This window comes from Siniperca chuatsi, linkage group LG3, assembly GCF_020085105.1.
Source record: "Siniperca chuatsi isolate FFG_IHB_CAS linkage group LG3, ASM2008510v1, whole genome shotgun sequence".
Taxonomy (NCBI): domain Eukaryota; kingdom Metazoa; phylum Chordata; class Actinopteri; order Centrarchiformes; family Sinipercidae; genus Siniperca; species Siniperca chuatsi.
The window spans coordinates 14,024,171-14,046,020 of NC_058044.1; the positions used below are offsets into that span (position 1 = coordinate 14,024,171).

The following is a 21,850-nucleotide window of genomic DNA, read 5'->3' on the forward strand; positions in this document are numbered from 1 at the left end:
CCACCCTTGGATCCAGTATCCAATAAATGTGTCTGTTCAACCAATTATCCAAACACAATTGTAGACCTGTTCTAGGTTGACTGTATACTATGTGTGTTTGCCTCATGTCTTTGTCCACTTTGACTCTGATGAAGACACAGCAGTGTTAAAACATTAGTCTGTTTGCACAGTTAAATGCTGAAAATCAATCAGTGTGTCCCACATATTTCCGACTATTCTAATTTTCTTATACTAAAAACTGAAGGTTGATCTAGGGTTCTCAGTGCTGAGACAGCTCAGAGAAATAAAATGAAGTAGATGTGGAAAAACTTTGTCCCCTGGTGGCAAACAAAGTGTCATCTGTATTATCATGAGTCTCAGTCCTAAGATTAAAGAACATGAAGCTAAAAATGTATAATTAACAGTGAATAATATTTTTGATACTTGCATCATTCCAACGTTATTTGTAAAATAAACACCAGTCATCATTTTGAGTATTGGCTTAGTTTATTGCATAAAATAAAATAAAGTACTAATGTTCTAATCTATTACAAATATATGTTTATAAAACAGGATAAATTATGAAAATAAATATTTCTGTGCAGTTTGTCTGTATTGTCAATGCAGGCAGAGAAAAACAGATTTCTATACACATGTAAGTCCATAAAAAAAGACTTAACTCATTGTTCTGAGATCATAATCACACCTCATGCCAAGACAAATATTACGATGCAGAGGGCAGCATTAAACAGGTTGCCATGTTCACACAAACTCCTTTATCAGAGGGTGATTCACTGACTCAGTATTCACACAAACAATCCACCATCATGGGTCAGATGTATGATTCAATATGATTTGCAGCACAATTTAAGTATTCTTGGGCACTACAACAGCTTTGTTCACATTGTCAATAATGTCTGCAAAGTTTCTCCTTAAAATAAAAGAAAAAATAATAATACAAAAGGTAGTAATCACGCAATATCAAAAATTCTATTTTGGCTGCACTTCACTTAGAAAAATATAAATTGTTTTGCATTTAACAAAATACTTCATGTTGTTTAAAAAATATCACTTCAGAAAATAGTCTCTTTGTAAATCATGATCCTTCATGTGAGCACAAGCTACTTTAGCAGGTTGAGTTCCCAGAAGCCTCTGCAAGAGGACATGAGTAAAATAATATTAGTTAAACAGCTTGAGGCAGTTTTCATGAACAACATTTAAAACAATGGTTTTTAGTGAAAAAGCTTTGGTGATCCTTGTCTTTTGGGGTTAGTGTTTAGCTTTGCAACACCCAACATACTTCCCTTTTATATTCTACATACACAATTTCTCTTCATTTTTGTCAAATGAACACTGATGAATTAGACTAGGTAAGATGTAATAAAACCTAATCTGTCCCACAACTTTACCTGCTATAATCTAAACCTCATTTCCATTTACTGCAATCATTATACTGCACTTCCCCTTTTAGAGCAAACAGTTCCAGATACATCACACAAGGACCTTCTTTTGTCTATTATTCTGTTTGATTAAGGCTTTTTGTACAGTTTCCAAAGTTTCGATGATATTTAGCACAAAGTCTAAAATACTGAGCCTGGAATAAATAACCCTGAAGAGAAGTTAAGAGTTGAGACGTCTGGGTGAAAAAAAAAAGAATCTGCAGTGAAAACTTAAGCATTAAAAGCTGTACATTAGCAAGCAATTTTTTTGTAAATAATTGTAATTATCGTATTCTGAAATGCTATGCAGTGTGCGTTTAGCCAAAGGCTTTGAGAACCATTCTTCATTTTGTGCAAAATATGTAATTATTTCCTTGAATAGTCATTCATATTTCAATACATTTTGATTCCACATTCTGTTTAGTTTTTTTTTTTACTTTGGATTTTGGCCAATATCAAAGGGTACCTGTTCATTCAGTAATATATGAATGATAAGCTTCTCCATGGAAAATAACTGCATATTACATTGATATTTATACAAAATATATACAGGAATATATTAAACACCTTTCTAATAAACTATCTTGAACAATCACAATGGCATGCTGGAAGTAAAATGTAGCACATCCATGACAGAAAGAAGCCTATAGTGCTTCTGGCGTTTTAAATGAAAATGCCCATCGATAAAGAGGGCAGGTATAACAGCCTGAATCCATTATGTATTTAAAACACATAAGGCTTTGTGCGAAACACCTTTTTATAAACACATCTCTAACATAAACCAGCTTGTTGATTCATTGAGCATAGTAAGATTGGCTAAGCAATATCATATGAAGCTTTAATATTTTATGCATTAATCACAGTTAATGAATCCAGTGCTTTATTGTTTCTTGTTTATGGTTTCATAATGGCCATAATGCACCTATGAGATGCTATATTCATGTTTATAAAGGCAATACAATGCTTTATAATGAGGTTTTCTAAGTTACTATAAAATGTACAAAATCTTCTCTTTAAAGAAGCTTGAAATGCATAATACTAATACTTACATGATCTCCTATGCAAAGCCTGAGAAGGTGTTTGGAACACTGTAAAGGTTTATTGGCTTTAATATGGTGTTATTTAATAAGTCAACCTGTGTCATGTTCTTTGACAGAGTTGCATAAACACTGCTGTGTATTGAAAACCACACCAGGGACAGAAAAAGGAAAAGATAAATCTTGGACAAAATGTGCATCACCTACGTCACCCAGTCACAACAGCACCAAGTGGCAGCAACCCGACTCACAGACACAGTGGTGTGTCTTGTTGTTTGGATACATCCTGGTGAGAAGTTTTGTAGTGCGACCAGCAGAGCAGCAGACTCAGGTCACCTTAAGTCACCTTGATAGCAGACTTCTTATGGACGCAGAGAAAGGAAACGTAGGGCACACCGATGAAGGCCCATTTCTCGTTGGGCCAGAACATGATGACGGGTCCTCGCTCCGGGGCCTCAGTCGCAACGTCAAAGTAGGCGAAGCAAACGCAACCCAAGTAAGAAGCCAGACAAATGAGGATGTGCCTGTAAGAGCAAGAGGAGTCTGAATGAACCAAAATTAACTAAATATATCCAGTTTGCAGGTGCAGTATAATAAAAAATGCAGTCATCAGCAAGTAGGCATTAACAATGTCTACAGTGATTTATCAGGTCTTTTTTATCTGTAATTCAAGCCTTTAAAATCTCACTTTATTCTTAAAACAAACAGAACAGTCTTCCAGCGGAGTAAGAATATTTCTACTTGTTTTCAATTCAAATCACCTTTTTTCTGGTATGTTGCAAAATTTCACCTTTTGCACAGTTTTTTTTTATTCTAGAGCAGCAATGTCCCTTATTCTTTCATGTTTCAAGATCCAGATTCACATTTCTGGAAAATTCTTGAAACAAGTTCATTTCTATTGGAAACTAAATTATCACATTGCACTGGCAGATTTTTTTCACTTGTTTAAAAAAGTATGATTTCTAAGACTTAATTATAGACAAAAAGGACCCGATAAGATGGAGTTTTCTGCAGTGTAACAGCAGATGTTTCAATAATAATAATTTTAAGAGTGCATAAATTGTCTATAAATAATAACCTTAATGGTAGTCTAAACAATACTGACTCTTGTTGTCTTTGAGCTTACCAAGCACAATGTAAGTAGGGAAAGTTGACAGATGACCACATTTCACAGAATATCCTGTCACTGATCCAGCAAAGCAGTGCCAGTGCCCACCAGAACCCTGAGATCAGACCCAACTTGAACACACGTGGGTTTTCACACCTGCAATGACCAAACAGAGCAGTGAGAAATGTGTACAACTGTGAAAACACGCAAAAACAGGGCAAGTAAAAAAAGCAACAAGAGACCTTGGATTTAACTTGTAAATGGAAAAATACATCTAATTTATCAAAAATGCAAACACACTGCTAATTACAACTGCTTTAACAGATTCTTTTTTTTGGCCACTTATTTTATTTATCTATTTATTTTTTGGCCAGTATATGGCAGTGGAAACAAGCTGTAAACACAACATTGACATACAGCATTATCAACTTTTAAGTTGATATGTCGAACTTGTTAGCAAACAGTTGCTCATTTACGCATCCAACAGTTACAGAGCAACATTATCATTGACTTGGAGTCGTGCTTGTTTCTACCTGAATGAATGTAAGTCCAATATTCACTCTCTTTTGGCTCTGTTTTTGGTCTCTAATAACTCCATTAACTAATATCTGGCTCTTTAGCTGCTAAATGCTCCACTATGTTCACTAGCTAGTCGCCAACTTTGTCTGCTGCCTGGTGCTGAGCAGGTAGTGTACAGTAGGTTTTTAGAGCTTTGAACAACAGCCTGCTGTGGCTGAACACTGACTGAACCAAAACCGTAAAGTTATGGGCTCACTGAAAAGTCAAAACAGTGAGCTGAAAAATGCTCAAACCTTTCACATACAATATATGTAGTGATTTAATCCATTGTTGATATGAAAATATTGATTATAGCAGCTTTAAAAGGTCTATTATAGATTTTATAAATCTGTCATGAATGTGCCAGTTGATAATTATAATTTTATTACTAACAATACAACACAACCTTATTGCCCACCGTAGTGGAAACAAAGTTATATTGTGCTGTAGTACAACATTAATACAACATTAAGACATAAAACATTCAAACAACATCCACAAACATAAACCATGGGATGTCCTCCACCAATAGTATCAGCTAATACAGGTGGGAACAGGGAAACATTTTTTTAAAAAGTAAATAAAAATTTAGTTAAAACAAAACTATAATTTCATCTTTAAAAATTAAGTTGGATGAAAATTAAAGACTTTTTGAAAATATTCTTTCTAGCCTGAGGCATCTTGAGCCTCCCAGAGGCTCAGGGCAGTAATTCATACAGTAATTCATGATCATACAGGGTGCGGGTGGTCTCTCACACTATGCTTTGTGTTCAGTTCTGGCGGTGTACAAATCTCCCAGCTGGTTCTGAGGTTATCTAATGGTTTTACTGACTGTGTTGTCCACTCTAGATATGGTGCTTTTATATTTACATTTGAGCTGTCCATACCAGGATGTTAAATTTTGGCTTTGGTTATTCTGGTCTACTTCTCTGCCCAAATATCTCCAAGTGGACACACCACTGACCTACAGAGACATGTGCTAATCCAGAGTACTGCTGTTAAACTATTCTTAGTCTTGGCTTTCTTGGACATACCAGTTACAGCCCTGCTGCTGGCTGAGGCAAACACTGACTGCCGAAACAGTGGCAAGGAAGCCTGACTAAACCGTGTTGATGTTGATGCAACTGTTTAGTCACTGTGACACAGTTTGTCACCTTCCCTTAGGACAGAGCATTTGATGAATTCATACCATTTTACAAGCCTTTCATTTGGGTTACCATTGTTTCAAGGAGAAAGGAATGTTGGGATGACACAAACTCTTTCCAGAAAGCACTACCGCACAATAAGATTTAAATAAACAACAAGCATCACTCAGCTGCAGGGGCCACGGTAAATTCTAAGTGCTAGTCTAAAGTGAAGGAGCAGCCATGATGTCTCTGTGACAATGGAAAAGTTCTGCCATTTTAAAGCCAGTTTATGTAACTTTTACTGAACAGCAGTCACTGTGGACGCCTGTGGTAATTACAGGATAACGGTTAAACCCGCATTCATTGATTTTTTTTTGGTCACTTGGGGGCAGCGTAACAACATGAAAACAACATTCTCGTATTATCACCCAATAAAGTTGTTATTGCGTATGTATTAGCAAATACTTGCTTAGCATTATTTTTTCTGGCCACCTGATGAATGTGACTCCGACATTCACCATCCTTTTAGCTTTGTTTTGGTCAATACCAACTCCTCAGGGGAAATATCTGTCTCTTTAGCTCACTAGGCACTCCACTAGCTAGTTGCTAACTGTGTCTGTCTGCTGTTTGGTGCTGGACAGGTAGCATACAGTAGGTTTATCAGAGCTTTTTTACTAAAAACAGCTGGCTGCTGAACATGGAAACAAGATTGATGAGATTGAGAACCGCCAAAACAATAAGCTAAAAGATGCTACAATGCTCCTTAGAGCTGAGAGGAACTGCAGAATCAGATGGTAATTCTCTGTGAGCTTATCACTAGAAATTACCCCTTTCACATTACATGTTGTCAACTGACCCATTGTTAATATAAAAAGTATTTATTAGTGCAGCTTTAAAGGCAGAATAAGTAGGATTTTCCTAAAAAAAACAATGTATAGACTCATACAAAAATAATCCCTCTCAATCATCACTTATGACCCACTAGAAGTGTGCACCAGTGTCTGTATCTGCAGAGACCCTGCCCTCTGCCTGTATTTTCCAGAGGGAAATAGGCCATTAAATTGTCATCAATATTGTATTATACTGTTAAGTGTTTCAATGGATTATATTCACATGGGAGCAAATCCTGACTGTGGATCAGGTACAGTACTAAGGCGGCTTTAGGCTAAGTAACTGCCTTTACATACACACAGTACAACTGTCATAAGTTAGCCAACACCCCCTTCCTGCTAACAATCATACACTGACAAAACCATCACCACACTGGGGTAGTGTGCCTATCAGCTCAAATAGAAGCATGTAAGATACGAAACATGACATGAAACCAGGACTTCTCCTTGGAGACAGAGTGTTAGTGAGTGTCATGGAGAGTTTGACTGTTGGAGGCAAAGATAAGTGAAGGAAAGGCCAGTCTGTCTATCTGGGGTGAAGTACTGCTGAGAGGCTTCTCTCACTCAGGGGAAAAAAAAGGAAGAGGCTCCATTGGATCAGTGAAACAAAGCCTGATATTTATCAAAGACACTGGAGACAGCTCTTCATGCACTGGTTTTAACAATATAAAAAGGGATAGCTTGTATACTCGATGTCAATATTATTATCAGAAACAATATCAAACTGGATTAATGAATAACAACTCATACAGTATTGATGCTATTTTGAAAGTCGAAATGATCATGAGCTACTTTTGATGATATACGCAAATGAGAAGCTATTACAATCAGCATTTCATTCAGTTCATTACAACTTGAATCTTATTTTCGTAATTTTTGCCATTGTTTCTATCTTTTACATTGTACTTATCGAGTGAATTGCTAAACTCTGGGAACATGGCAGCATGTACAACTCTGACAAGACAGGAAACAAGCTGTCAGACGATCAGACTTGTTGTAAACAAGTCATATTATCTCAACCACTTGAACATGCCCGCATTGTTGGTAATAATCCTTAACCGCACTGGAAAAATGCATTTGTGCACAGCTATATGGTGGAACAAATTTTTTTTTCCAAGATAATTTTGCCTTATTTTTTTTGGCATTTTGCCTTTAGTTAATAGGTCACAGTAGAGATACAGAAAGAAAATGGCGAAGAGGCAAGAGAGTAAGAGAGATCGAGGGGTAACATGCAGCAAAGGACCCTGGCCAGTATCGAACCAGGGACGTTGCAATCACAGTATGTGGTACAAGTCTTAACCACCCGGCTACCATACACCCCTATTTTGACTTTCAAAATGAGCCAAAATATGTTTTCTTTACAAAATAAGTTTTATTTCCAAATCTGTTCAAAATGATTGTCTGACTGCCTGTGCTTCTTGCTTCTGTATCTCTACTGTGACCTAAGAAGAACAAAATGAAGACTTTGGAGTGGCCTGACCTGAATCTTATTGAGATGTTGTGGCATGACCTTAAAAAGGCAGTTCATGCTCGAAAACCTTCCATTGTGGCTGAATTACAACAATTCTGCAAAGATGAGTGGGCCAAAATTCCTCCACAGCGCTGTAAACTCATTGCAAGTTATCGCAAATGCTTGATTGCAGTTGTTGCTGCTAAGGGTGGCCCAACCAGTTATTAGGTTTAGGGGGCAATCACTTTTTCACACAGGGCCATGTAGGTTTGGATTTTGTTTTCCCTTAATAATAACAACAACCTTCATTTAAAAACTGCATTTTGTGTTTACTTGTGTTATCTTTGACTTAATATTTAAATTTGTTTGATGATCTGCAACATTTAAATGTGACAAACATGCAAAAAATAAGAAATCAGGAAGGGGGCAAACACTTTTTCACACCACTGTACACAGTCTTCTTTATTTCTTTTTGAAATTGTTTGTTTGTTTTTTTTAAAAGCCATGCAAGACAGTGGAGAGTTAAATGAGTGGGACTATTTGCTATGTGAAAATGAACTTTGCTCTCGCATACACAAACTCCTTGTTCAGACATAATAACTTTTGTTTGTTTTGTATCAACCTGTCCTTTATAAATAACTATGACTGGTATTATGCTTCAACGCTTTCAGTTGTGCAATATTTGTAATGGATATCCTATACACTGAACAAGTTGTTTTTGTCCAACTGGAAGTGCCCTGAATAGGGCCTAAGAGGCTGTACTGTAAAAAAGCAAACAACAACAAAACAGTCTGTCATTTCTGAGGGCAAAGGTCCATCAGCCAGGGCCGCAGGAATTCTCTCTCACTTAGCAGAACAAAAACAAGCAGTCTCAATAGATGACTGGCACTTGCAGTAATGTCAGGAATTACTAACAGGTTGAACAATAGATGACTGAAGGTTACAAGACTAACGGTGGTGAGTCAGGGATGTGGGAAACGGAAACGCCACATTACTGTGACGGAGGAATGCTTAAGACACACACGCACACGAGTGGCTAGGTATGTGTTTTCAGGAACATTCCTTCACATCATAAGGCCCTATACTTTGCTTGGAACAGACAACATGCCATTAGACAATGTTAGTACAAAAGGCCAAAGGTGACATCTTAATGTACTGTAGACTACAGAAACTACATTTTGACACGGTTTCCCTTTTGTCCTGTTAACAACTTAACATTACAGCTGATTTCACTGACAAGGCAACTTTGAACCACAGACATGGTCACTAATATCTGCTGCTGTATTCCTTTAAGTTCCAACTTAGCCTACACAAGTGTTTAGTGGGTGGAGATTTACGTGTAACTAAATTAAAATGGGTGCATTCTCACGTAGAATTTAGTTGTTAAGAAATATTTACACCTACTAACTGCCAGGTGTAACCACTGCATAGCTAACGTTAGTTTGCGAATATATGACCTGTTTAGACAGGCAATGGAATACAGTCAACACATCTGAACTGTTCAATAGTAGTGTAAATTAGAAAGATTTTAAATTATATTTCACACAAAAAAATACAATAAACAAATTACAAAACCAACATTACTATACAAACATTGTTAGACTAAATGACAGAATAACATCTGTCAAGTAAGTATAATTGGATATTTACCACGCATTCTAAACTGCAGGAATTCTACTAACTCTGAAACAGACATATATTCTCCATTTATGTATATATAAACAAAACAAAGTCATACCTATATTTACAAAGAATTATCTGGTAGGTTTTAATTCATCATTTGCCCCTTAAAACTATTTCACTTGGAAGTTATGTTACAGCCTGTGGAGCTACAGTGACTACCTACAACACAAGTTGATTGCTTTTGATTGGACATGCAACAAATGTTTCCTAGCTACTAATTTACACATCACTTAAGTCTTTACGAGCTAAGACATTTCTCAAGTTTTAAAAGGTGGAACCTGATTTAGTAAATCACTGGTTTGAAACTAGCTAGTAGTTTGAGTGTGGATGTTTTTTCTTTACCTTGGGAACACATATACTGTGATAAAGATTCTAAACTCAAGGGTCACTTACTTAGCTATCCTCGAAACTTTCCGCCATATCCCACGGTCTTCTACAGCAGGTGGAAGTTCCACAGCTAAGTAAATGAACCTTGAGTTTAGGATTCTTATCAAGCTCGTAGTTACAAAAAACGTAGGATACACTTTCAGCACAAACTGCAATGGTTTTCCAAAAAGTGGTGTAACCCACTTGTGTTGAACAAACTAAAGAACAACCAATCAAAAGTCCCTCATTCCCTAATCCTGATACAGGACCGTCATACTACGAATCACTGAGGAAAAAAAGAAGGTAAGGTAGGCACTAAGTAATGTGATCACATAAAAACAAAACACATAAAACATTTAAAAAAAAAACATTACTCAGAAACAATTCAAAACTAAACATGGTGCAAGATTTGTTCCTCGCTGCCTAGAACTCAAGTCGAGTCAGTGAGAGAGGAAGAAATTCTGTGCCATCCTTGATTTTACATGGTTTGTATTGACTTTAATGGAAGAGAACCTTCTTAGGTGGAGAAAAGCATGTTATTTTGTTACTTTGCACCTGTCTGACATATTTTTCCCCGTTTTGAGTCCCTATGAAGATTGCCTACCATCAGGTGAGTCCGTATTTTCAACATTCTTCCAATAACAAATATATACATGTGTGATGGTTCTGCAAATTCACCTCCCCACCCTCACCTCTGCTGTTTAAAAAAACAAAACAAAACTTTTTACTAACCTTTTAAGCTCAGTAATGAGCAGTACGGTGCAGGGGATGCCCAGGGTCATTAGTGACAATGAGTTGACGACAGGCTTAACAAAGGCCAACCCAGTGGTAATCCCTGACAAAATGCCGATGACCACTTTAAACCTTGACCTAGATTGAAAAGCAAAACAAGTCAGAACAACACAATTTGCAGCAATTTTGCCCTCTATTAACAGCATTGTGAAATTCAGTATGTGGGGGATGACTCAGAAAGCACTATAACACACATAACATTCAGATAATAAACAAGAATCCCTCGGCTACGAGGGGAATATTTTAAGTGACAGCCTGTAGTGAAAGAAGCAGCCATGACGGCTCTGTGACAACAAAAAGAGAAGTAAAGACATGTGATGCAGCTTTTTCTGGTGTCAGCTATCTCAGACAGGCCTATTATTAAACAGGCAGTCAAAGCAGTGGACACATCACATGACAAAACAGTGGCCAACAGTGAGCTTCACAGATGAACCTGCTCAGCACAAATACTGTATGTCTACCGGAAATTCATTTAATGTGAAAATGTGGAAAAAGCAGAGGTTCAGTCCATCCAAACACTGAGCTAAATGCAGAGTTAAGAAATAAGTTCCTCCTCTGAATCAGTTGAAGGCATGTAAATTAGCTGCTGTAGTGATAAGCTGGGACGAAAACCTGCATACATATAGCTCATGATAGCACATGATTGGACCAATGCGTTTATACACCCACACACCAGTTTAAAGCTTCTAAAGGCAGTTATTCTGATGCAGCGTTACACTGGTCAACATACCGATCCCTCCTGAACATCCTGGGTAGGTATCGCTTGGGAAACCACATGGCAATGGCACACATGAGCACCCATAAGATGGCCAACTCATCCAGCATCTGGCCGAGGAAGCTGAGGGTGGCATGAAAATATGTTGATCCAATACCTGAAAGAAAGACGCAGAAACACAAAAAATGTTTCTCAGAAGAGAGATGTCATCTGAAGTTGTTCAGTGTGTTAACGAGGCTGGATTAATGAGATTGTGTCTTTTAAAAAACACTCCATTTGAAAAGAAAAAAAGAAAGTCAAAGAGATACATCAATTAAGACAGTCTGTGTCAGGGGCTAAAAACTTTGAGAGCTACTATGAGCAGTCAAAACGGTGTATCATATCCAGTGTACAGCCCATTTCCGTTTATCAAATGGGAAAAGTGGGAAAACAAATGGGAAAACAAAACGATGAAAAACGTATAAAAAGTTGCAAATGTCACCACTAAATGAGACCAGTTCTAACAGATTACATGTGTTAAAAAATATTATAGTGACATCAAATGTTTTAGGCAGACAAGTAACTGACATCGAGGAGGCGAGGGACAGGACTGACCATCAGTCATCTATAATGTAACTCACTTTGTGCCAAAAACAAAGACAGCTTAGTGGGGTGACACTGAGAAATGCCTGCTGTTCTAAGCAAAGAACCACAATGGGATAAAGAAGTTAATTACAAATAGTTACTTACAAACCAGTGTTACTGCTACTCTGAGTTTTAAAATGCTGTGGAGGATGGATCAGTAAGTACCGTTTGTTATCACGGTCCAACGGACATTCTATAATCAGCATAATCAGTGTTGATAACAGCCGCTGCAGGAGTTTCCTACATTTTAACAAACTTCTTATCCAAAAGGAACAGCTGCTCTGTCAGAAGTTACTAATCGTGACGACCTGTCAGTGTACTCGTGTGAACACAACGTATACAGAGACTGCTTTAACTTTGCCATGGAAATAGAGCTAAAACAATTGATTAATTGATTTTAATTGACTGATTAATCGATGAGTCAATCTACAGAAATGTATTCATTTATTAAATTATCAACTATTACAATAATCGATTAACTGTTTAAGTAATTTTTCTACCAAAAATGCAAACATTAATTGGTTCCAACTTCTGAAATGTAAATATTAGCTGGCTTTCTTAGTCTTCTATGATATTTGGGAATTTTAGACTCTTAGTTGGACAAAAGGCATTTATCACTATTTTCTGACATCGTATAGACCAAACGATTAAGCGAGAAAAAAATAATCTGATTAAACAAGAATTTAAAATAATCATTAATTGCAGCTCTGCCTGGAAACACTGTGTATGTATTGGTAGCAGGCAATGCAGTTGTCCCATACATGAATGACACAGCCCACACACAGCTGATGCCAAAACCAAAGAAAAGCAGCTGAATGTTGTTTTCATAAGAGAACCTATAGGGGTGTTTTTCTGCTCGAGTCAAAGGTCGTCCCAACTACAGAGACAGTGGAAAAGAGATGAAACCATGTAACCCCTTGTTAGCTGTGTCTTTAAAATTTTAACAGCCTCCAGATTCCTAACAATGGACGCAGTCAGAACTCCTGCACCACATACATAACAATTTGAGGTATGGAACAAGAAATGTATTAATGAAAATAGGAGGCTGCTTTTATTTCCCTTCAAGTTTGCTCACTGGTTTGGAAGACAGATGTTAAACAGGGTTTGATAGGAGACAGGACAGACAAAGCTACACACTCCAGAATGAGAATAAATGACCTATTTTATACATGACCCATAGTTCACATTCTTGGGGCTACGTCAGTTATGCAAAACCTTTTCAACAGCTAGAGTTGTTTTCTATCATCCAGTAAGGTTACCTCTCAGGAGGAGGTCTGTCAGGTTATCTTTGCTGACACTGCAAACAGTGTTTTCACTGCAGCAGTGTGGAAACACTGTAATATCTTTAGGACTGTCATTGACATACAGTAGCACCATTTAAGACCTAAATACTGTGTCAAATCAAATGAAATCTAGGCAAAAGGCTCAGTCATATGACAAGTGAATAAGCCTGGTCATAATAAAGTGTTTTTCTAAGAGGGTGAAATGATTCAAGATAACTGAAAGCTGTAACAGAGGCCACAGCTGAGGAAACCTACATCCTAACAGTGTCGTTGTTGCAATTTAAGAAGGAGGGCTGACCAGTGTGAGCGCCTACATACAACCCATATATGTTGCAAAATGTAGAACTCATGTTCTTTGTTTATGTACTCACAATGTTTGTGTATTTTAGGGCTGCAATTACTCATTCTTTTCATTATTGATTATTTTCTCAGTAAATGTATTATTCTTTTGGTTTCTAATGTCGGAAAATAATATAAAACACCTTTCACAAGCAGAAGCTGACATATTTTAATTGCTTGTTTAACTGGACTAACAGTCCAAAAACCCAAAATGTTCAGTTTACTATCATAGAAGACTAGAAAAAACAGCAAATATTCACATTTGAGAAGCTGGAATCAGTGACTTTATGCTTAAAAATGACAAACAATTAACCAGTTTTCAAAATTGTTGCCAATTAATTCTGACTAATTGATTAATTGTTTCAGCAGTAGTGTATCTTCTCTTATATGATTATTACAGACCACGCTCTAATACACACTTTGTATACTTAAGCACTACATACAGCAGATATAAAGCATGTTTTTTTATGTTACACTTAAGTGAAATGAATGATGGTCTCCCGCATAGTTGAACAGAAACATGAAAGGTTAAGAGGTCATCATCACACAGTATATAGTTAGACATTAATATCAGCCAGCCAACTTACCAACCACAACTAGTAGAATCCATATGAGGTAAATCCCACTGTTGAAATGTGTTGCATATTGGCGGAACAAGCACATTAATATGGGCGGCAAAACAAAAAACAAAATGTTGCTGATCTGAAATGATACAAAGGGAAGCTATGAGCAAAAATACATCACAGTTGAACTGATAATGTAGCTCAATGACAACATGCTTGTCAAAAGTTGACCAGTGTGCGGGCTTCGCTGGCCCTTTGCAAACTGTCAGGCAGTGGAAATTAAAAACAGGAAAATGTGTAACCTGATGCTAACAGTAAACATCATGATGTTGAAGCTGAAAAGCAGCCAAACTGTTGAAAGTCAGTATAACTCACAGCTAGCTATAGCTAACCTGAGAATAATATTAAAAGCTATAAGAAAGCAGTGCGACACAAAGAAAAACAAAGCCAGAAAAGCTGTGGTCTAGCTGCGACTGTAAACAAAACTGCATTGTGCTAAAAAAAAAAAAATCATTTTTAAAAAGCACACATCGTTAGCTACAAGTCCAACGACTTCAGACCGACCGTGTTGTAAAATTCAGCGATGCTGGGGTAAATTAGGTAATTGCCTTCACACCAGTCCACCTCGGAGCTGCCAGCCTGCAACTGGTCCCAAAAAATCAGATTGACGTTACTCATGTCTGGACTAGTTCTGCCGGATGGACAGTGCAGAGCAGACAACACTCCGCAGTCAGCTTTGGAGATTAAAAAAACACTCGAGTAAAGTCCCTATCTCTCGGCTCGTTAATCTCACGCTAGATTTTAACGTTGGAGAAACTGACACGTATTGTACATCTGACACTGTGATACACTACAAAAATCGTCGCTGAGCTGCATTTTAAAGCCCCTGTCCTTCCACAAAGCCTCCTGCTTGTCGTGACGCTCAGTACTGTGCATTGACAGCTGCTCTGTCCGTAGCCAAAGAGTGTTCAAGCGCAAGAGGGTTCACCCCTGTCGGTTTCCTTCTTCGGTGAACCGTGACAACAGCGGCCTTGAACCCGGAAGCCCCCATTTGTCTTCTCTTCGTTTATTTTCTCTTCTAATATAACTCCTAAATAACCGGCTAAAAGAGGGATGATGAACTTAAAAGAATTATTTAAAAAAAAAACACGTAAAAAGGCAATTTTACTGCAGGTATTAAACCATATTGGATTAGTAAAATCAATTAGTAAGATTTATTTAATCCCCCACATGTTTAACCAACTTTTGCTTTTGTTTTCACTTTAGTACATTCTTGTAGTTAGTGTTGTAAAGTACCTATGTACGCCTACTGAAGTACTGCACATAAGTACAGTTCTGAGGTACTTGTACTTTAGTTGAGTATTATGAATTAACCATATTCACTTACCTGTATTACATATATTATATTGTATTGTACATACATACTGTATCTATATGCAACTCACCAAGAAGCATCTTGAGATATGAGCAATTTATGATCCTTATCGTTAACCTTGTTTATATATTTGGCATTGTGTATATTTTGGATTTTGTGGATTTTTGATGTCTGTTTAGTGATATATTTAGTCATATATATTTATACTTGACTCTCAAGTTTATATTTGCACTCTTTCCTACTTTGTACTGCAACTGCTGCACAACAATTTCCTTGGGATAAATAAAGTTCTATCTTATCTTATTTCTATTTTATGATACTTTACACTTCTACTTAAGTAGATTTTTTTTGCATTCTTTACAACATTTAATTAGCAGCTACTAGTTACTTTACAGATTAATATTATAAGACCCTACATGAGTGTATAAAATATGATGCTTTATTTTACTTACAAATTGTTTTCTGTGAAAAAGGCCCATGACTACATCAAATGTGAACATGAGTTTCAGGGCCTTGGTATTGCGTGCATGCTGCTGACTCACTGGCAGGACTTTCTGGTGAAACAGAGCCATCATAGTTCATGATCGATAATATTGTTAAATTGCAAAACAAGTTTATGTTGTTTAGTTCAGAAAATCAAGAAGATTATATACAGTTCTTTTTCCTTCAAGAGGCTAAATTAACTAGACTGCATTAGTTCAAAAGTCTGAGGACATTTACAGGGATATATCCCTCAGGAATTTCTTAGATTTTAACCTAACTGGAACTGCTGCATTTTTTGTAATGAAAATACTGACAGAACATATTACTTATTGTTCATTACGTGACGGAATATATAAGCAAATAAGTCATTTTTTGTATCATTGTGACAGACAAATGACATCATTTGATCCTAAAGACTGGTGAATCTGTACATTATCTGAAAAGCCCTATGTTTACCTCTATGTTACTTGGGTTCTTAGTTAATTTTAGCTTAGTTTTGTATTTCTTGTATTTATAAGTTTTTACATTTATTTACCAATTCTATCACCTTTGCTGCTCTTACCTAGCTTTGTCTGGTGCCTTTGGATTTGCTTGTCTTTTTTGCAAGACATTTAAATTGTTGTCTTCATGTTGCTAATACGATAGAACACTCCTGGACGAATGAGGGACTACACCGTCCTGTTGCTAATAAAGTTCATATTATTACACCAATCTTGGTATGTGGTTATTTTTACATGAAACGTACCTTTAAACTAATAAAAATAAACAAATAAACAGATTAGGTCATATATGTTCTGTTCAGTTAATCAGTTTAATACAGTTGCGTTCGTCGGCAATTGTTCTTTTGTGTGAAATTTGTTTAACGACCTTCAGCTTGAGTCTGATTAGAAAATGACAGCGAGCCAGTTATCGCGATAACATTTCAGGCCTATGTGAGACCATGAAGCGGATATCCGGTCTCTTTTCCGTGGCGGACCGTCGTAGGGCCGGTTTGGCAAAATGAAGGTACAATGTTTCCCTAACTATAAATCTCTGTGGAAAGCAATTTACTTTTAAATACTCGTGCATGGTTGATCCCATGATTCTGAACTTTAAAGCGGACTAGTTTGATGTAGCGGCCACGGCTCTGACACTTGGGATGAACTTTGATTATGAGGAAAGTCAGCGCTGACGATCGTGTCGGCTAGTGAGCTGTAGAAACATGGCCGCACACTGAGAAATGTGCCCCGAGCTCAAGTCTCAGTTGTCCGCAATAGAGTTTTCAAACTTCTGTAGCTAATTTTACTTGAACTTGCGGTGTTATCCGCGTTGTCCGTTTATAACGTTAGCCGTTAAACCGGTTGTGTTAATGCTAGCGGTGTCTAGAGGGCTAACGTTAGTGGGCTATGAATGCTTTGCCGGCAGAGAAGCTAATAGGCCTCCGAGCCCCAGTATCTCCCTTAAATTCTTACTTTAGTTTAAATACGCTAACCGACGGTTGTATGAGTTCATATGAGTAATGTCAGGTGCCAGTAATCCTCCAGTAATTCCAAATGTACCTTATCAATCCCTGCTTTGTGTGATACACAGCTAACGTAACCTGCTACACCTACCTGCATGAGGAATTTTGGTAACCTGTCATGACCTATGTGAAACCCAATGTAAGTAACGTTATCTGTCGTGTAACAATTACATTGCAACTCTTTTTTTTTTTTTTTTTTTTTCAGCTGAACATCTCATTCCCCGCTACTGGCTGCCAGAAGCTGATTGAAGTTGATGATGAGCGTAAGCTGCGAACTTTCTATGAGAAGCGTATGGCCACTGAGGTGGCTGCTGACCCTCTGGGAGATGAGTGGAAGGTAATGTTGTGATGTGTCCTATTTGATTTCTTTAGACCTGTTGTAGCCTTGTGTCCACACCATGGTGCAGAGTGTACATTTCAGTTTGACTTACTGAGTGTGTTGTATAGTCATCACACATAATGTGGCACGCCAGTAGACCCTTTCTGACTGATCTGTAGTCATTGAGGGGGGACAGTGTGTTGCCAGAGAAACTGGAGAGCTGCTTACCAGATACGACCAGACCATTTAACCATGGCTGACTGTAACAGCATTGCTCTCTCAATTCCCTTGCCTCAAAGAAACTACTAATTAACTCAGTAAGCTGAAGTCTAAAGGTGGGTGAGACAGTAATGCAAGACACTGCAAAATTAAGTCTAAAAGCCAAAGTTGGGTTTGCTAAGTTCTGAAAAGGTCAGGCCTGAGGGAATGGTAGATGGACTGCATTTATAGTCATATGAGGCGCTGGCCTGGCCATTGGGAGCAGTTTGGGGTCAGTGTCTAGTTCAAGGACACTTTAATGTGTGGACAGGAGGAGCTGGGAATGAAACCACCAAGCCTGCAATTAATGGACAACCTGTTCCAGCCTTTATTTTGGAAACTTGATTATTAAAAAGCAGTCGACTATCCATCGACAGTCTTAATCATTAGAGGCTCAAACTTTGCAGCCTTATCTGTGCTCAAAAATTTAGTGCAATTATAAATGTAAGAGGGAAAGTCTGTAATCTTCATGTATTCTGCAAACAATCCTTTACTTTGAGACATTGTGTACCAGGTACCCTTAATGGAGAAGCAGAGAACAACTTGCTTTCTCTACTTCTGTAGGGTTATGTGGTGCGCATCAGCGGAGGCAACGACAGGCAGGGCTTCCCCATGAAGCAGGGTGTGCTGACCCACGGCCGTGTGCGCCTGCTGCTCAGCAAGGGCCACTCCTGCTACCGTCCCCGCAGGACTGGCGAGCGCAAGCGCAAGTCTGTCCGTGGTTGCATTGTTGACGCCAATCTCAGCGTTCTCAACTTGGTCATCGTCAAGAAAGGTAACGTGTTCAGTCTGGCTCATGTGGACCATTTTATGGATATAGTAAATTGGATACAGAAGCAAACTATTAACCAGTAAACCAACAAATAATTCTCGATGGCTACACAGTACAGGCTTATTTGAGATGACTAAAACTCAGATTTAGGAATGTCTCTTAATATGCCTTGTAAATGTTTATGGCACACCAGTAGACCCTTTTTGATTGGTCTGTAGTCATTAAGGGGGGACAGTGTGTTGCCAGAGTAACTGTGGAGCTGCTTACCAGATGCGACCAGATCCAGGATCAGTGGATGGTTGAACTGCATTGCTCTCTCATTGTGTCTTGTGTTCACTAGAATCGAAATAATCTCTATAAACAGATCTGCATACGAATGCAGAATTTGTAGGCAAAGGACAAGATTTTGGTATCGGAAGAACAAAGGACAGTGAGCATGGTACTCAGAAACCATTTTAAGTGTGGCCAGATTTCCGCAAAGTGTAGGTAGTCGCCCTGGTCATTTAGCTGCTTTGGGCTGCAGGCGCTTTTCTCTGGAGAAACACTCTGTACCGTTTAGCGCTTTTGATTTATTTTGTTTTTTTGTGATTGTTGAAAATCATGGAAGTACTTAAGATGCAAGAAATGCAATTTGTAAGTGAACTTGGCTTTGATCAACTTAAACTCATCTTCTCCTGATCTGGTTATTCTCAGGTGAGAAGGACATTCCCGGGCTGACAGACAGCACCGTCCCTCGCCGTCTTGGTCCCAAGAGGGCCAGCAAGATCCGCAAGCTCTTCAACCTGGCTAAGGAGGATGACGTTAGGCAGTATGTTGTGAGGAGACCCCTGACTAAAGAAGGTAAGACTAGAGCTGTTTTTCCACTTTTGGTTTTTACTTAAGCCTGCTAGTGTTTTTGGGATCACTGAATGTAGGTTTTGGGTATGGCTTCGACGTCCATTGAATCATGAGTTCATGAGCCACATGACTGTCTGTGCCAGTAAAACGTGAGTTGGTGGGGGGAGTAACTTCAAAATGAGAGTTCAGCTCATGAAATTATAAGTTTGTTGCTAAAATATTTTACAATACTCAAGGCAACAATCAAAGCACTGGGAAAATGGTAATGTAAACACTGCTTGGCTTTTGGGTTAATATCAGACTTGCATAATTCTTGGTATTTTAGCTGTTGTTCTGGCCGACAGTAGTGGTGGGATATGCTGTCACAATTGAAATAATACAGCTATAAGATTTGAATTTATTGGCATGTATCTACTCAAAATGCTACAATGTTTTGAGGACCACTGCACCAATTTTCAGCTTTTTTTTTCTTTTTGTTTGTTTTTTTTAGTGTAATAGATCTGCACACACATCAGTTACACTTGTCAGTATTTTCTGTATCTTGTAATCCTGTATATGATGATGCAATCAGAGGCTGAGGAGCAGCAAGAAAGTTTTCTAGTCCTATGAGTTCAAGTTTCTTTGCCAGATAAAACTTTGGAAACCAAGAACATGAATCTATCTTGCAGCTCATCTGCCTATAAGTGTGTCTTGGGCTTTCTTAATAAATTGCATTATGCATACACACACGAGAGCTTGGGGCAAGATGAAATGATGCATCTGTCATTTTGAATTTAAAAACTGAGGTTTATAAAAACAAAACTGAAGCTCTACCTAAACTCTAACCAATGCATACAAACATTAAGTAACATAAACCGAAACAGAAATTGTCTAATGTAAGCCTTATTTGTTCAACCATTACGTGTTTATACAATCATGTCTGTCTATGGCAAGCTTCATCCTGAAAAATGTCTTTACCTCCCTAGTAAAGCTTCCTGTGCTCAAGTGTTCAATACTATTGGTCACTGCTGAATAGATTTTGTAGAAATGTGTTCACTGTTTTATTGGATAAAAGAAGCGACTCGATTTAAATGTGACGACCCCCGTTCTTGTGGAAGTTGTTTACTTTGACTTTGGTTCTCATCGAGTGTAGACATTTAACGCTATTGGCACCTTACCTGCCTCTATAAAACCTTATGGCCCAACACCCTTTACCACACCTGCCATTTATTTGCATTGTCTGTACTAACTGCATCCATTCTCTTTGGTAGGCAAGAAGCCCAGAACTAAGGCTCCCAGGATCCAGAGACTGGTGACGCCTCGTGTGCTGCAGCACAAGCGCCGCCGCATCTCCCTCAAGAGACAGCGCACCCAGAAGAACAAGGAGGAGGCCTCTGAGTACGCCAAGCTGCTGGCCAAGAGGATGAAGGTAATTTATTTATGGTTTTCCCTCTTATTACAGTGCTTGGCCACTAAGAACCAAAGTAGCTCTTAGTTATGAACACTTTCTCTTAAAACAATATTGAAATGACAGTTGAGCACCAAACATGTGTAAGTAGTTTCAGATTAATGACTCAAAAGTTAACTTTTTAGATAATTTTGAAGTTTATCGACACTGGTTTTTCCTGTTGTGTATTCTCGAAAAAAAATTCATATAAAATACACCATAGTTTTGATTGGAACTTTTCAATTGGTGATAATCCTTTTACACACTGGAATTATTGTACGGAAGTCATTTTAACAGTGGTTGTCATTTCCTTATTTGATTTGTGCAGTTATGTCAATGTTAATTAGTTTTGGTTGGCTCTTTTTTTTTTAAAAAGATTAATCTATTTGCCAATATGGTGGGATCATATTTTGCAGATTATCAGGTTACCTGGAAGTTTGACACACTGCCAGCTATTTTTATTTAAAAATTCTAACATTCAAGTCAAAGGTCAAGGCTTTTTTTTTTTTTGTTAAACACTGCATTTTCTAGCAGCCACTGGCATCAAACTATAATGTGAGCACCCTCTGCAGTAAATTAAGAATTAACAGTGGGGAAGAAGTATGGAATTGTGAAATGGATCATGTTAATGAGTCTTATGATGCTGCTGTGTGATATGGGGGAGTTGTGTGCAAGTGGCTGCTTTTTGGATGTGTTGGAACATTTTACTGACACATTTGTTCCTGCAAACAGGAGGCCAAGGAGAAGCGCCAGGAACAGATCGCCAAGAGGCGCCGCCTTTCTTCTCTGAGAGCATCCACATCCAAGTCAGAGTCCAGCCAAAAGTGAAATCATAAAGTCAAATAAAGTCATGTTTTGCTGAAAAGTTTGCTTGTCTAATTTATTCTCAATACCTGGAGTCCCATTGACTATAAATATTTCAAATG

General features: G+C 37.9%; 2 protein-coding genes across 2 annotated transcripts; one reads left to right on the forward strand and one right to left on the reverse strand.

The window, feature by feature from the left end:
* Positions 1-467: 467 nt before the first annotated feature.
* acer2 (alkaline ceramidase 2) lies at positions 468-14,998 on the reverse strand. Its single transcript, XM_044189218.1, has 6 exons — positions 14,518-14,998; positions 13,978-14,092; positions 11,160-11,301; positions 10,370-10,507; positions 3,582-3,719; positions 468-2,979 (listed from the first exon to the last, which is right to left on the reverse strand). The coding sequence occupies exons 1-6, from the start codon at positions 14,629-14,631 to the stop codon at positions 2,793-2,795; spliced, it is 834 nt and encodes a 277-aa protein (XP_044045153.1). The 5' UTR covers positions 14,632-14,998; the 3' UTR covers positions 468-2,792.
* A 1,668-nt stretch (positions 14,999-16,666) lies between these two features.
* Positions 16,667-21,789, forward strand: rps6 (ribosomal protein S6). The gene is made up of 6 exons (XM_044189225.1): positions 16,667-16,816; positions 17,518-17,649; positions 18,454-18,664; positions 19,355-19,501; positions 20,749-20,906; positions 21,657-21,789. Exons 1-6 carry the CDS (start codon positions 16,811-16,813, stop codon positions 21,750-21,752), a joined length of 750 nt encoding a protein of 249 aa, XP_044045160.1. The 5' UTR covers positions 16,667-16,810; the 3' UTR covers positions 21,753-21,789.
* Positions 21,790-21,850: the final 61 nt, after the last annotated feature.